Source organism: Leptonychotes weddellii, chromosome 10 (genome assembly GCF_054177405.1).
Source record: "Leptonychotes weddellii isolate Sample4059 chromosome 10, ASM5417740v2, whole genome shotgun sequence".
NCBI classification, from domain to species: domain Eukaryota; kingdom Metazoa; phylum Chordata; class Mammalia; order Carnivora; family Phocidae; genus Leptonychotes; species Leptonychotes weddellii.
This window is the reverse complement of record NC_138378.1, coordinates 75,003,909-75,021,573: the sequence shown is the minus strand read 5'-3', so window position 1 is coordinate 75,021,573 and position 17,665 is coordinate 75,003,909. Positions and strand designations below refer to the sequence as shown.

At 43.1% G+C, this 17,665-nt stretch overlaps 1 protein-coding gene across 1 annotated transcript in view; it reads left to right on the top strand.

The window, feature by feature from the left end:
* ANTXR1 (ANTXR cell adhesion molecule 1) overlaps positions 1-17,310 on the top strand; it is a 185,634-nt gene extending 168,324 nt beyond the window's left edge. The window contains exon 18 of the mRNA XM_081797283.1: positions 13,363-17,310. Within this exon, the coding sequence (XP_081653409.1) occupies positions 13,363-13,623 (261 nt within the window). The 3' untranslated portion in view covers positions 13,624-17,310. The remainder of the gene's footprint in view (positions 1-13,362) is intronic.
* The last annotated feature ends 355 nt before the right edge of the window (positions 17,311-17,665 follow it).

Here is a 17,665-nt window from a genome sequence, read left to right as displayed (position 1 = left end):
AAAAAAAAAAGAAAGAAAGAAAGAAAGAGAAAGAAAGAAAAGAAAGAGTTGAGAGTCAAACAGATCTGGATTCAAATCTCTACTCCGTCATTTACTGGCAGAAAGACCCTGGGCAAATTCCTTTCTGTTCCAAGCCTGTTTCTACATTTTTGAATCAGGGTAATAATACTAACCACTCATGCTATGAAGAGTGCAAAATGAGACGATATCTGTAAAAGAACTAGTACCCAGCCTAGCACAGCAGAAGCATTCAGCGAAAGGTAGAGGTGATTAGCATGAAACTTTTCGCTTCAACACAAGCACCAGTCCCTCAGATAGGGAGCCTAGCCATTGGGACAGGGTCTTGGACAGGAAAATGGCACATGTGTGAGGTGCTGAGAACCTAGGGAACCCATACCCATTGAGGATGCCACTCGCCAACACAATATTGTCATCGTAAAAGTAAAATTGTTCTCTTTTGAAGTTACTGTTCCCTCTAGTCCGGGGAAAGCACTTTGGCAGCTACAGGCAGAGGAAAAGAACTCATTCTAAATGTGGAATTCCTCACATTGTACCAAAGAAGAAAACAAAACTTCATGCATGAGCTTCCATAAATGGAGCAGGATGAGGTTGGAACTATGCAACAGAGGACTAAGTAATTTCATAATATTACATTTTGATAGCCAAGATAAATAATGCTGCTGGCCAAGCCATCTCTGTCAGCTTATCTTCCGGCACCAATTTTTTAAGGCAAATACCTCAACATAAATAAAATAATGATTATCTTAATGACCGTTCTAAGTAGGGAGAACCGTTTAACTGGGGACACGGACAGGGCTGTGAAAATGTTCTCAAGATTGTTAACTGGGAGAGAAGCTTCTGAATAAAATTAGTTCATCCTGGGTCAGACTTCCACTCACTCAGCAGGACCATGCCGCAGTGTTTTCTCTTAAATCTTAGAAAAGTAAGTTAAAGCAACATTATTGCTGAGATTCATCCAAAATGTCAATTAAAACCAGGCTCTTTGGAGAAGTCACTGCCACACAGCTTAGCAGGACCCACGATGCACACAGTGGACTCGGTGCCACCAAGGAAGAGGGGATGGTCAATACTCATGCCTGGTTTTTTTAAAAAGTGAAATTAAGAAACAGTAGAGTATGCTACACTGGGTCAGACCTTTCAGACTTACTTCCTCTTGAGCCAACAAATATTTTCAACTAATTCCCCCTCTTAAGTGTACTCTCTGTGGTATCTCTGCATACGTCTTCGTCTTATTATCCTGAAATTCAGTCTGAATTTTTAGAGAAGTCCCCACTAACAGCCCTTTGGCCACCTGATCACTCTTCCTGGATCTCCTTTCTCCAATTCTATTTTGTCTTCTTCTTCTTCTTCTTTTTTTTTTTAATTTGTCAGAACTAGACGGATGCGGACGACCATGCCATGATTTTATATATAATGATGAGACTTGAAAGAGGGTATTTAAGCATCAGAAGGTGAAGGTTCATTTGTAAAACAATTCCTTATGGCACCGTGTGGATTTCTGTCTTTGTTGCCTGCAATGGTTTGTCAAACTTTAAAAGACTGTCATGTCAGAACGGCAACTTGAACACACGTGTTTCACTTGACTGCAGAATCGGGGCAGACTTTTCGGCCGGGAGCTACCCCCTGGCAGCCTGGGAGGAGGTGATAGGGTGTCTCAGGCCCAGCTCACACAAGGAGGCTTGCAAGTGTGTAAATAGGCAACGTCTTCTCATTATTGCAACATCTTTCCCAGTCCTCTCCCAGTCCGGCCTTTGCTCATCATCATAACAGCCTACATTTCATAATTAATAGTGCAGGGTGATATCAAGAAACAGAAGGGGAAATGTGTGATGGTTGCCTTTGGGGTTATATCTTTGTCTCATCCAGCGATCTCATCTTTCTCCAGGGGGCCCTTGGATTCTAGCGATGTGAAGTTCCAGGCAAGCAGGCAATAAATAGAGCACAGATCTGGATCTTTACCAGCAACGCTGGGAAGAGTACCAAGTTAAGAGTCCAAAAAACATGAAACCTACAACAACCACCATTTTCAGCTCCACAAACCAGGAATGACCCTCCTGGACAAAGAGATGAGTTGCTGCTCATTTCAGTATTGCTCTGTAACAAACCACTCCAAAACACAGTGGCTTCAAACAACAATTTGCTGTTTTCTCTTACAGTTCTGTGGGTTGACCAGGATTAGCTGTATAATTCTCACTTTACATCTCTGATGAAGTTGCCATCAGTGAGTGGCTAGGGCTAGAGTCATCAGAAGGTTGATTGGGCTAGATGTTCAAGAAGGTTGCTTCCCTCACTTGTCTGTCCTCCGAGATCCTCCACTTGGAGTAGAGGAGAGTAGGGCAGAGGACAATGGAGTAGCCTGGACTTCTGCCATGGAGGCTCAGGGCCCCAAAACCAGGAAGCAGAAAATTTCAGGCATCTTAATGTCAGGCTCAAAGCTAGCACAACATTACTTCTATCAGATTCCATTATTCAAAACTGTTACAAGCCAACCCAGCACGGAGGGAGTGGAGAAATAGACTCCTCCTCCCCGGGGGCATGGCCCCCGAGCATGGGAGAGAAGGAATTAATGGCAGACATCTTTCCAGACAAGCTACCACCAAACAGGAAGAGAGAATTTTTTAGAACAAAGAAATTCTCTGCCTCGACTGCTCTGAGGGAGACCCACTCCCTACTGCTCTTGAGTAGCCCAATGACTAAGCAGCAAAGTAAAATTTGAGTGAATATAATTGTTTAAAATATCGAGAGGGAATAGTTAATAAACTCACATCACCCTTAGACTTCAGTAGAGCAAGCAGGTTAAACAAATAAATGAACAACATAGAGGCTTTAATCTAATAAAAAATGGCTAGTGAATATTTAACAGTGCAGCCATCAAATTGAGAATTCACATTATTTTTAAAACTAAAAATTGACTATAACTTAGGCAACAAAGAAAATCTGAAAAAGAGAGAAAGTATAGTTTTTACAGACCACAAAAAAAAAAAAGAAAAAGAAAGAAAGAAAAAGGCTGGAAGTTAATAAGGGATTAAACATTTTTTAAAAGCACCTAGAAGTTTTAAAACACTCATAAATTACTGTTGAGTCTAAGAGGAAATCAAAACTACAATTATGGGATTTTAGAAAATAATGACAATTGGAACACCACAATAAAAACTTAAGGGATTTGGAAAAATCATAGCCTTAAATTTTTTCATTATTAAACAAGAAAAATGAAAATAAATGAGCTAAGTATTCAGTTAAAACTTAGAAAAGAATATGAAACAAATCTACAGAAAGCAGAAACAAGAAATCTACGAATATAAGAACAAATTAATGAAAATAAAGCAAGATCAGTAGAACTGAGAAATAAGTCTTAAAACTTTTTTGGAAATGCTAATATAATTGGCAAATCTTTGAAAGTAAAAAAAAAGTCAGAACATATAAATATGTATAATGTTAATGATTACAAAAGAGATATCACCACAAACAGAATTAACTGTGAGAATTTCCTTTGTGCAAACCACAAACCTAAACAAATGCTTAAAAAAAATCTTGATAAAATGAATGGTTTTCTAAGGAGGGATAAATCATGGAAATGAACTCACACAGAGTACAAAACCTGAATAGGTCAACACCTGTGGCAAAAACTTTTAAAGTCATCAAAGAACTGCATTCTAGAAAAACAGCATGTCTGGAAAGATTTAGAGAGAATTTTCTCATGCTTTTAATGAACAAATAACTCTTACGCTATTTCAAAAATATAGAATATATTAAGAAATGAAAATATTCCCCATTTCTTTTGTAAAGTTAACATAATCTTGATGACAAAAATAGCACACAACAAAAGAAAAGTGGTCAATCTCACATATGAAATTGGATACAAAAATCCCTAGTCAAAGATCAACTGTTGATTCTAGAACTTCTCAAAAGTTTATTGAAGACGTGTTAGGGAAAATTAGAAGTTAGATGTACTCTTAATGCCCAATAAAGAATTTAATAATGGCATTCGGTGCTTTCATGTGATAGAAGATTATGCAATCATAGCAAATCATACTGAAAATGGCAGGGGAGAAATGGTCACATTTGTACAGAATGATTCCCATTTTTGTAAATTCATGCACCACTCTGTGTGTGGGGGGGGACTCTGAAAGAATAAGCACTACATGGTAATACTCTGAGGGTTAGACCTTACAAGCCTTCTCTTCTTCTCTTCTTCTTCCTTCTTTTGTACATTTTCCAAATTTTCCACAAAGAAAATGTAGAACTTTGTAATTGGATGAAAAAAAGGGACTTTTAATTTTTTAAAAAGATTTTTTATTTATTCATTGAGACAGAGAGAGCACAAGCGGGGGGTTGGGGGGTCAGAGGGAGAGAGACAAGCAGACTCCCCGCTGAGCAGGGAGCCCAACGCGGGGCTTGATCCCAAGACCCCAGGATCATGATCTGAGCTAACGGCAGATGCTTAACCAACTGAGCCACCCAGGTGCCCTGAATTTTATTCTTAAATAAGTCTAATCTCAGTAGTAATCCTTCAGAAGTCCTATGCCTGCACCTGTCCCACAAAGGATGAGCCATTTTTATTTCTGCCCCTTCATTTTTCTAGTTTCCTCTTGTTACCAAATATTTCCTTTCTGCTTTCATCATACCCTCAGTTTTGGCCTCCAAAGAAGTTATTATGGAAAGAGTGCCAGCATGTGGGTCAGCAAAATGAATCAAACAACTGAAAGAGTTGACCTTGGATACTTTCACATGAACAGCACATAAAAGGCAGGCTGCTGTATGAGATTTATAGGCAGGGCAAGTCTGAGGTGGAGGGAAGGCAGTCAAGAAGGACTTTGGCACCACCACTCACATCGTTTCTGTTGCCCCCAGCTCCTGCTCCGGGGAAAGGGAAAGAAGCAAGACAGGTATATCTCTATGCCATTTTGTCCCTGTCATGGAACTGGGCCTATGAATGAATGCTGTCAAAGAGCCAGAGTATGGGGGCTTTGTTTCAAATGATGGACCAAAGCTGAAGTGTAGGGTTCAAAGAAAGAGGAGGAAATGGCATGGCAGAAAGAAACACAGAGGGAGCAGTGATCTGTGCATGCTGAGGAACTTGGGTATTTTCCTATAGAAGGTGGGAGGCATTGAAGAGTTTAAGCAGGAAGACAACTTTGAATGTGTGTCTATGTGTATATAAATGCATATATACATCTTGTATATGTGTACAAACATGCATGTAGCTATGTATGTACATACACATTTTCATTTATGTGTGTATGTGTATAAATTTCCTCTGGGAACCAAAATATAACTGGAAAAGAGAAAAGCTGAAAACAGGAAGGCCAGTTTACTTAGTGGCCCAAGTTATAGAAGATTGAGTGACAGTGAGAGTAGGGAGGAGTGAATGGATATGAAGGATCTTTTAGAGATAGAATCAGAACTCTGATTCTCCCTGACTTTGCAGAAGATAGCCACCCCCCAGTTCCCACTTTGATCCCCTCTATTCAAAGGATCAACCTAACTGACTGCCTCAGTTAGTAACTCAGCTGTAATTCCAAATTCAGAGAAGAGAGAATCTAATTGGCCTAGCTCAGGTTAGGTGCCCACCTCTAGTCCAATCAACTATGGTCAAGGCCAGTGTCACGGAATGCAAATATGGTTGCTACGGTCCATTTGTTTGTGGGATTAATTGACTGATATCTCTCTCTGCTTGTGGACTATATTTTTCAAGAGAGCAGGGGCTGGTTTTGGTTGCTCATCACTGAATTCAACACCATATAAGGTGTCCAGAACATAGCCAGCACTCAAAAACCATTTGTCAAAAGGATGAATGTACACATAACGAATGGAGAGAAACATACATGGGATAGGAGGCACTATTAAGTCACCTAATCCAGCCCTCCATCCATTCATTACTCATGTGTCTCATTTATCACTAGAGCACCAACTTCAGTAGGATTACGTCAATTGCCTTCAATACCCCAGTGAGGTTTTGTGGTCTAGCCTAAGAACCAATCCCCATTTACAAGAGTGACTAGAGTGAGAAACTATGCTCCTAATTCTAAACAACTGACTTGAAACAAACTTTGGAAACCCCATCCGTTTGTAACTTGAAAAATACCTCCGAACAAGACAATCAATGGAAGAACCGAGATAGAGAGAAAAAGTATTTGTCAGAAGAAATTTGGCATACATGTTATACTTTTTCTATCTGATTATTTTAGTCTTCTTCCTGTGAAATCCAAATCCCTTAAGTGACCTCTGTTCATAGGAAACTATTTGGTTTAATCTCTAGGAGCCATAGTATATTTTTAACCATCTCCAAAGGCCAGCTCCCTCTCCAATGAGCGTGCCTGATACCCAAAGAGATGTTTTATAACACTCAGCACACATGAGCTCACCACTGGCAAGTCTTTCTGCACACGATCAGCCCACAGCTCTTCTCACATCTCCCCCATCATGCCACAAACCCAAATTCAGGACTCAGAGGCAAGCTTGAGTTCTTACCTCGGTAACCAAAGAGCAGAAGATGAAGAGTCCAATTTTGAATTTTCAAGTTATTAATATTTTATAAATCCAATGCAATACAAAGAGTTAGCCAAATTCAGTAGTATGAAAAGACTTGCAAACTGGCTGTCCCTGAAGAATTCAGATTACAGTATCTGAGCAAAAGGCTCAAAAGCAACTCAAATTTTGATGGAGTTATAAAATATTAGGGCTGAAAGGCCCATGGATGTCATCCAGCTAGTGCAAAACTTTATTTTATATATGAAGACACTTAGGCCCATAGAGAGAAAGGGACTTACTCAAGGTTTTACAATGAGTATGTGAGTCGTAGAACTGGTGGTACAACTCTGCCTCCCAACCCTGACCCACAGAGCAGAAGACAGTCCCACACCACCAGTCTCCTGTTTCTCTTCCCCGTGGACCATTAGTGTCTATGGTTCAAAGCTGAGAAGAAGCCAGAACCTGGTCAACAAGATTTCATCTTTCATGACTACACCATGATTGTTCAGAATGTGTCACCTCCAACTTAGATAAAGAGTTTTGTTGAAAAACGGTTTCATCTGACAAATCAATCAAAAGTAACCCCCCAAAAATATTCTTGTTAACATTTCTGGTTGGAAATCAAGGGAAGCACATAGCATTCTTGCCACCCCTTCCCCAAGAGCCTAGAAGATAGCCCAAAGAGACCATGAGGAGGTGACAAAGGAGACCTAAATTCACAACTGCAAGCTCATGGACCTTTGATCCTTTGAGAACCTAAACTTGCAGGGAAAAGTCTGAGCTTTCTAAGAAGGCTTGCTCCACCTCAGAAACCCTTGGGGATATAAGCAGTACTTGTTGAGTACCAACTTAAATTTGAACCTATAAATATCTCAAGAGGAGAAGACCCAGGGCGCCTGCGTGGCTCAGTTGTTAAGCGTCTGCCTTCGGCTCAGGTCCTGATCCTGGGGTCCTGGGATCGAGCCCCGCGTTGGGCTCCCTGCTAGGCGGGAAGCCTGCTTCTCCCTCTCCCACTCCCCCTGCTTGTGTTCCCTCTCTGACTGTGTCTCTCTCTGTCAAAAAAATAAATAAAATCTTTAAAAAAAAAAAGGAGAAGACCCAGAGGTCGCCTCAGAGACACTTACCCACCAGTTGGGAAGCAATGTTGACTGAAAAGAATACCAAATGGCATATTATCTTCTTTCATTGAGCAGATTTTTGCAGAGGGCTTAGGGTAGGCCAAGATGGACATCCTGCAATTAAAAATAGTAATAATAATAATTTAAATATGTAAGCAAGGACCAAATCACAAACAGCTGCATATGCCATCAGAGGTATTTGGATTTTATTCTAAAGATAATGGGGAGCCATTGAAGGATTTTGAGCTGGGCATTGAATTGACCAAACTTGTGTTCTGGAAACATCTCTTGGCAGCTATATCAAGAGTTGATGGATTGTGGCCAAGAGCTACATTGTGTGATACCATCTACAAGTGATTCAAGAAAATATTTGCATTTTTAGTCTATATTCAGGATAATAGAGGGAAAGAGGATAAATGCCTAAGGCAAGCAGAGCTGGTTTTAATCCCACTTCTACCATTTACTGCTCTGTCATCTTGGGCGCCATATTTAAATAAGCCTGAGTCCTCAGTCTCATTTCTGTACAGTGAAAATAATGAGTAAAAATGATGTGCCTAGATATTTCTAATAATCCTCTCAACACCATTAGATTCAAATCAAAATGGCGCTTTCCAGCCTAGGAGAAAAGCCACCTAGCATCCTGCTAAGCCACCACTTAGCAGGAGATATTGTTGCATTTTCTTCTTAGAATTTAACCAGAGTATTTTGTTGCTAATGTGTGAAAATAATTGGCACTTGTACTTTGTAAATGAGCGAGCCGAGGTAAACTGAGGTCAAAGCCAAATGTTGGATCCAAATCAAACCTCCCAAAAACAATCCTGCAAAGAATTTAACTGGTTTACAAAGACCAGTGTACGAACTGAGAGCTCCGGTCGTCCTAGCAACCTTTTAAGCAAACACTGGTGCAGATTTGCTGGCATATATGACACTGAGAACATCTGGCCTTTCTATTATCCTCTCACAAGCAAAAAATGATGTCGTGTAAACTGATCTTCAGGCCAATTATATGGTCTAAGTGTTATAGTGTTTGTGTTGGCTCTTCTGGTTCCAGGTTTTAAGAGCTTAATTTGTAGCCACACCCCTCCCTGAAGTCCTAGTTGCATTTTACTGTAACTGACCCCAGGGATTTGTTTATGCCAAGTCTGCACCTTTCTTCAGGATGATAAATATGTGTAGATGCATCATCAGTCAACTGTGTGTGCAAAGCATGGTGGGAGGTCCTATAAGAATCGGTACAGGAGTTGTGTGCCACAGGAAGGTAGAGAAAGTGTGTAAGACAGCGGGCTCTGGGGACAGCTCCGGTCACATGTTCAGTGCTACATTTTCCCCCTCTATACCAGCTTTGTTATGGAAGCCAGGTGTGGAGTGTGGAGGCTCTAGTCTGCAGCTCACTTAGAAGGCACTAAACTAGGAGTCAGAAAACCTGATACTCCCTCCAACTGGCCTTCCTACCCTGGACAAGGTCATTATTGTGCCTGAGCATCTGTTTCTCCATCTCGATTCATTTACAAACTCCATGTGGCAGGCACTGTTCCAAGGCCTTCATCAACATTGACTAAGTTAATCCTCCTAATGACTCTAAGTGGCAGGCAGTATTATTACCCCCACCCCATGTCACACAGTCGGGACATGGAGGAGACTGTGAGCTGGCCCCCCACCCCATCTTGGCTGCTCACTAAGAGCTCCGGGCTACTGCGCTCAGCTCCAGTGGGCTGGGGTATCTAGTGAACCATAGCCTAGTGCTCTGGAGCGGGAGACCCATGAGTGTACCCTTGGACTATTACTGACCACAGGAAAGGGGCTTCTTGCCTCTCTCCCTCCCCACCCCGCCCCTTCCTTCTGTTGCTTTGGCCAAGAGGCCATGACGGCAGCTGGAGGGACTGACCTAAGGAGGTCTTTCTCCCACCTCACTCCCATCCCCCACCTCCACAGCTGACAGATAGATGTGAGAGAACATCTTTTATTCTGTGGATCCTTTCTTAAAGACATCTGGGGATCCTAATCTGGGTTATGAACGAATGTATTGGTAGAAGAAGGCTGGGAGATCCTGACTTTGTCTCTGGACAAGATAGCCTCTGGTAAAAATATTAGCATTAAGTATGTGAAATAAGTAAACAGGCTCTGAATTAGCATGCCTCCTCTCTCTACTGTGCCCCCCCCTTCCACCCAGGGAGGGAGCCATGGGATGGCCAGCCCTCAGGGAAATCTGAAGCCATATGGGGCTTGACCCCAGGCACCAGCAGCTCCATCTTCAGGACCAGAATTCTCCTTCATCTTCAGAGGAAATGAATCTTTTGAGTCTCTTTGTCTGACTTGGCATGTCTAGGAACAAAGGGCAGAATATGTAGTACAGTAAATCCCAACTCTGAGTTGTCCATTAAAGGAATTTATCACAGATGGTAATCATTAGGACTTTAACATTCTTGAAGGAAAGAGTTTTATCCAGAATTATAAATAAACTATTCCCAAGGCTTAGATTTATAAAGCTGTGTTAAAAAACAAAATTCAACTAAATAAAATTTAAAGATCTTACTGGCTTTATTCAATAATTCATGAATCAGGCTGCATCCCATCTAGCAAATAGAAAGGAGCTCCGAGGAGCTGTACAAAATGGGAGACTTTTATAAGCAGAAGGGGGCAGGGACAGGAAAGAGTGGGTTACCTCATCTTTCTGTGGGGTTGGAAGGGGCCTGTCAGGCAGATTACCTCACTAATGCTGACCAGGAAAGTCCAGATTGACAGGTTTAAGATTACTTTTCTGGGAAACTTTGAAACTGCAATTAGGTCAGGTATTGAGTCTTGATTTGCTGACATGGGCATTAGTACAGGTGACTCCATTTCAGGCCTGTTATCTCTCTTTTTATTGTTATGTTAATCCCCATACATTACATCATTAGTTTTTGATGTAGTGTTCCATGATTCATTGTTTGTGCGTAACACCCAGTGCTCCATGCAGAATGCGCCCTCCTCAATACCCATCACCAGGCTAACCCATCCTCCCACCCCCCTCCCCTCTAGAACCCTCAATTTGTTTTTCAGAGTCCATCTCTCTCATGGTTCGTCTCCCCCTCCGATTTCCCCCCCTTCATTCTTCCCCTCCTGCTACCTTCTTCTTCTTCTTCTTTTTTTTTTTCTTAACATATATTGCATTATTTGTTTCAGAGGTACAGACAGATCTGTGATTCAACAGTCTTGCACAATTCACAGCGCTCACCAGAGCACATACCCTCCCCAGTGTCAGGAAACAAAATGAGGGTTGCTGGAGTGGGGGGTGGGGTGGGAGGGATGGTGGCTGTGTGTCTCTCTTTTTCTAACAACTGTAAAAGAAGGCTGCTTAGGGGGCGCCTGGGTGGCTCAGTCGGTTAAGCGTCTGCCTTCGGCTCAGGTCATGGTCCTGGAGTTCTGGGATCAAGCCCCACATCAGGCTTCCTGCTCAGAGGGGAGTCTTGCTTCTCCCTCTCTCTCTGCCCCTCCCTTTGCCCCTCCCCCTGCTCCTTCTCTCTCTCCCTCCCTCTCTCTCTCTCAAATAAATAAATTAAATATTTAAAAAAAAAAAAAAAAGAGGGCTGCTTGGACAACTGGGAACTTACAGCACCGGATTACAAAGTCAACCTAACCTGTGAAAGCTTTGCATTGATCTGGGAGTTCTGGGCAATGCCATGAGAAGATAGGAACTTATTTCCGCAGTTAGTGGGCCCCCAGTCAGAACCTAACAAGGTTAGGCCCTGCTTTAATCTCATGAAATGCACACTCAGAGGAATGGGGTACTGGCATCTAAATATGGCCTTGTAATTCCTAAACCAATAGTGGAGCAGCAGAGTGCAAAACAAGGCTGCTGCCTTCCAGAAGTTTCTCATCTGGTCAGGGAGGCAAGGCATTCACCAATCAAACAACTACAGACTATAGTTTGCAGGCTTCTTTGTGTGGCATTGACTGTAGAGAACTCAGGGACGGAAGCAAAGGATACATGGAGGCTGGAGTCATCAGGGAAAGATGTATGGAGGGAAGGGACTGACTTAGGACTCGGATGAGTGGGGTATGTGCATGTGAGGCAGGGTTGGCTCAGCCCTTACTGTCTCCCACAAACATGCATGGTGTCCCTGCTATGACTCTCAGCCCAAGCCACGTCTCAAATCACACACTTGTATCTCCTACAGCTGATTGTGCCTTAAATTCCACAGACTCGCCCTCTTCATTCTCCCTCGGTGCCTTCCTCCAAAGGCCTGAAAAGGGAAATTCCAGCCTCTCTGGACATATCGCAGCCAGAGCAGATGCCATAGGATGGGCGTCCATCCTGGAGGGTGAAGCTGGGAAAAACCCACACACCAGCTCCAGCCCTGGTCTAAGATGGCAGGAGAGGGGGAAAGGGACAGGGCAGCCTCAAAGGCATGCCCCCCACCCCGCCTCTTTGGGGGGAAATTCTGCAGGCACCCAGGACACACAGTAGAGGGGACAACAAGGTGCCCTGCAGGCCCGGGAAATTTGGAGGGAGGCTAGGACCCCACAAGGGTGGTCCACACCCTGCCCAGGCAAGGCAGGAGGGTTTGATGCCAAAAGTGAAGAGAGCACAGGCACCGGAAGGAAAATGTCATCTGTTGGGGGGGCAGGGCCGGCAGGACTGACTCTGAAGAGCTGAGAGGTGACACCACAAAGGAGAGAGGGTTACGTAGAGCAGCCTGCAGATTCTGGACTTTCTAGAGACTGCTGTAGGGGCTCTAGGTATCTGCTCTGCATTGTCCAGTCAGGTCCCCAGGAAAGATGGAGGAAAAGCAGAATTCAGGGTAGATGTCTGCTTTGCAATTAAATGTCCCCACGTTGTATTTTCTTAAGAACCTAAGCGTGCCTGAGCAGGGGCAGCAGCATCTGGAAGAAGCGGGACTGCCCCAACCAGAGCAAGGGCAGGAGAAATTGTTCCTGACAGAGCTTCGGGGAAGGCAGGGCCATGGAGGGGGGCTGTATCGACTGGTATCTTGTTCACAGCAGGAGGGGGAGCTCCCTCCTTAAGTCACTACTCAGCGCCAGCGGCTGAAGGGGGCAAAAGTTGCTGGGGAGAGGCAACCGCATGAATGCCTATGAGAATCACCCTAGTTTGCCACATTCGTGACAACGCAGATCACAGACTGACTCAGCTCGAATTACAGTACAGGAGAAGCTCATCGTGTTAACCTGCTCCTGCCTCCGGGAGGATCACTGAAATCAGTTGAAACAAGTTCTGTTTGTTTAAAAAATTTGGAGCCCCCACCCCCCCAGCTTTAGAAGACACTAGAGTGTAGCAGGAAGAACAGAGGTTCTGGAGCCTATTTGGGATTTGAATCACCAACCCCACCTCTTACAGGTGTGTGGCCTTGGGAAAGAGATTTAATGTTTTTGAGCCTCAATTTCCCCATCTATGAAATAGGACATTTGATAACAGTTCCTGGCTGGCAAGGCTGTTGAGATGAAATTTGATGACCTCTGTAGACAGCTTGACCCCACACGTCCAGTTAAGGTCAGTCCCCTCCTCTCCCTCCTCTTTGAGAAAGAGCGTCCAGGAAAATGAATTTTAACAAATCATTTTACAACACGGTAAGCCCAGAAAAAAGGAAATGGGGAGTTTATTTGTTGTCAAGTTCTACCGTTTGCCAGGAGAGCACTGTCGTAAACATCATGTCTGCTTCCTACATATCTCTTTCAAGCTGCCCACCGCTCCCACCTGCCCTGCTGTAAACAGCCAACATCAGCTCACATTTCCTTCTCTCTGATTCTCTTACAGGGGCGCTGTATCAACTTCACCAGAGTCAAGAACAATCAGCCTGCCAAGTACCCCCTCAACAACGCCTACCACACCACCTCACCGCCTCCTGCCCCCATTTACACCCCCCCGCCTCCTGCTCCTCATTGCCCTCCCCCACCCCCCAGTGCTCCCACCCCTCCAATTCCATCCCCACCTTCCATCCTTCCCCCTCCTCCTCAAGCTCCACCTCCCAACAGGGCACCACCCCCCTCCCGACCTCCTCCTAGGCCTTCTGTCTAGAACCCAAAGTTCATGCTCTGGGCTCTTAGAAACTTTGAGGAGAAGGCTCCTCTGTGGTGTTAGAATAAGCCTTTCCAGTTAGGGGAGGCTTCTGCTTTGGAAATGAGTGGTGATAAAGCCCACTGCCCTTCACACACCTTAAAAATTGGTTTGTAATGTCAATACATCAACAATTGTGATCAGCAGAAAGAAATAGAAATTTTGAAACGCCTGAAAACAAATGATGGGGCACCTACAGTCGCAATTATAGCCAGCCATCACCTCTAGAAGGTTCCAGAGACAGTGAAACTGCTGAGATGCTCTTAAATGGGATTGTGTCTCATGGAGACCAATAAGAAAATCATTTCTCTGAGGGTGAAACGCAGAGTCGATGGATGAGAAATAACATTGCTGGGTTTCTAAATGTTGCCTTCCCTCCTCCACTCCATATCCATCACTTGGCCCTGGACCCTTGGCCTAGGAACCAAGGAATCCTCACCCAAGAAGGTGAAAACCCTTTGCCTACAACTTGGGGAAAAGCTTGGGGTCCCCATTGTGGCAAGAAACTCAACATCAGACAGGTTTCCAAAAGCATGTTCACCTGGGATTTGCAAAGGAGTAAAAACATATGCCTTATTTTCCTTTCAAATTCTCCCAGTTTCCAAGTGAGGAAGAGAGCAGGTGTTTACAGATGGAAAAAGGTATGTTGCCACGTTGCTGTGTAAGTGAAATCAGGTGTGTGCATTGACTGGCAAGTGCTGATGAGAGCATCAGACAGTTTCTAAAACCCACAGGCCACCAGCAGCTAGAGGTGGCTGGCTTTGGCCCGACATGGTCCACTAATCAACAGACAGTGGCACTGTTGAGAGCAACCTGTTAATGATTCATGTTAAAAATCCAGATTAGGCTTCAGTTTAAATCCCTTAAGAAGTATAAAGAAGTGACTGATCCCATTTTTCAGAGACAAACATGAGTTGATCTTCCCAAAATGGCATCTCTAGCACCTACCATACAATCCCACTGGTTTTTTTTCTTTCTTTCTTTCTTGGTAAAGTTGTATACTGGAGATTTCTAGGTAGAGTTGAGGGACAATGGTCCTAACATAATATGGAAACCATCTCCACGTTCTTTAATTAACCACAAAAAAAGCCACGTATGCGTAGATGCAAATGTATTTCTCCTTGGCTTTTCAACATACTCATAAATATAAGCTGTCAACCCAGGAAGAATATACTAGATGTTCTGCCTGAAACTCCCACCAGGCCTGGGATCCACCCCATTCCTCCAAGTCTTTCTGAATCTGTTGTCATCAGTAAGCCCTATCATCACTTTCTAAACATTGGGCTTCATCATCCCGCATGAAAACAGAGGGCCTCCTGCACCACCCTATTCAAAATTATCTTCCCCTCCAGCTTTCCACAGGTCTTAAAATTCCTCTCCCAAACTGCTCAAAGTCTTAAATTTTTTCTGGAACAAAGCAGAATATAAAATAAATATAACCTCAGTGCTTTGAGTTACGCTTTCCAAAGATCCTTCAAGAACCCATCAAGCCAGCCTGATTCTTGTACCTTACTTAGAACACAGACATTCCGTCAACACCAATTCCTGTAGCCATGGCAGACATTGCTCATCAATCCGTCAACACCAATTCTTGTAGCCATGGCAGACATTGCCCATCAATCACAGCACTATCCAAGGAGCCCAACAATTTCTTCACAATCCTCACATCACAACTTCAAAGAGCCACCATTCCTCAGTCAGAATTTGAGAGAGAGATGAGCCCTATTTTCCATCCCCACTTTAGAAAGCAGAAACAAACGGGAATTGATGGAGGAATGGGGAATCCTTGGGCATAAAAGGTACAGTCAGGGGAACATAGGTCTCAGCAGAGTGCCTTAGTGGGGGACCACAGGCACTAAATCTGCAGGGCCGATGCCAAACTGACACGTCTCTAAGTGTACCTCAGACCCAGCCCTTCTCCCAACCTGCCACTTCCAAATGCCCAGCCTTCTCACAGAGGTAAAATCAGAGATGGTTTCCAGGACTTTTGAAAGCAACCTCCCTTTGCCACCCCCTCAACCTGGTCTGTATTGTCTGTTCTTACAACATGAGGCTTCTTCTTTAGTATAGTCCCTCATGAAGCAGGGGCCGCAATGTCTCAGCCGCCTGCAGTGACGTTGCTGGACTCCAGCAAACCATTCCATAGGAGAATGGGTTCCCCGGGCTCACAGCATAGAAACGTTGAGCCCATGGCAACTGTTTTGACTGCTGGCAGTACAGAACAGTCCACCCCACACCACTGCCGCCTGACTCACTGCGGCCATAAGAAAGTTCAAGCCAAGATGCAGACATTGTACAAGATGGCGGGCACCATTCGGGATCTCAACAGCACATCAGTGAGAAGCCCGGTGCAGTTTCCACGATGTCTTGGTGAACTTTCGGATGAATAGGGAACTGCAAATATATGCTGATTTCCAAGAGGATTAGCAGGGTTTGTCCTTAAAAGGGACTCATCATGTCATCCCTAGTCATTTAGAATTACAGTTGAGAAGGTGAAACTTCTAGACTCTACGAATAAGGCAATAGTAGGCTAGTACAGACAAAATTCTTGGACTGGTTTATAAAATCTACCGGCACTTGTATCATTCCCTGTAAAAGGCAGCAGACATATGATCGTGATCAGGAAACTGCACAAAATTATTTTTTCAACCCCCATGTTATTGTCCTTGTGAAGTTTTTTTTTTTAATAAAAGCCAACTTTTTGTTGTATATATTCGTATTCCATGTGTTAGATGGAAGCATTTCCTATCCAGTGTGAATAAAAAGAACGGTTGTAGTAAATTATTATAAAGCCAATGATATTTCATGGCAGGTTATTCTACCAAGCTGTGCTTGTTGGTTTTTCCCAAGACTGTATTGCTTTTCTAAATGTACAAATAGTTACCAAAATGACGAGACCCCTGTTTGCACAGCATTAATAAGAACGTTGAGTTCCGTGGTCCTCTCCATTGAAGACCAGCTCACAAAGAGTTTCTGGCCTGGAGCTTTGCACATACTCCAGGGAGACTGTAAAAGTTCTCTCTTTGACCAAGATCAAGAACAGAGCAGGTCGGCAAATTAATTAATAGACTTGGATATCTGGCCATGGGTAACCTCATTGTAAGTATCACTAAAACGGGCCGAGATGATTTTGATGTCTCATAAACACTTAGAGTCCAAACACTGTCAGATGAGAAAAATCCACCAAAGAACTAGAAAAGATAGTAATAATTATGACATAGTGAGCAAGTTTCAGCCCAATGCCAACTCAATAAAAACAATTAATGCTGTGTAAAATGGGTTGAATTAGCTTGCGAACTATATAAAGATATATGCAGTAAAAAGCCTGTTAATGCACACCAGATAGGAATGGGGTATTCTAGTCAATTGCCTTTTCTAGTTATCTGAGCTCTACTATATTATCATACTTGGATAACCAATTTAAAAGAATTAGAATATGATTGTTTAAATACACTTAACATTAAACTCTTCTTCTAGTCCTTTCTTCTTTCTGCAATAATTCAGAAGACAGTTATGGATCTTCAGTGAGTCATTGTTATAAAAAATCAGTTATCACTGTACCGTGCTATAGGAGACTGGGCTAACCCCGCACAATGACAAACTCTGGAAGTTGCTTTTTTAAAAAAATAATAAATTCCTAAAATCATCTCTTTTACTGGTTATTCGTCTCTTTGTTATGAAAATAAAGTGTAGATTGTTCAAGTGCTTAACATCTTGATGATAATAAAATGACTGTTGTTATGCAAATTAAATTGCATTTCTCAAATCATTATATTTCCCCTAAGCTCTTTACTGTCTTGATTACTGTCATTTTTTCCTTCAGCTGTCCAACATTCAAAATACTCTTTATTTCTAATAACAGTTTTAAAATTTAAAAGGTAATCCAAGCTAAATAAAAATATAAAGTAAAAAGTGGAGACAGAGAAGCACACAGAAAAAAATGTCCTGGATCAGCTAGGATTGTGGCTGGCTGCCTGTCACAAGATTTGTGGCCGTGACTGAT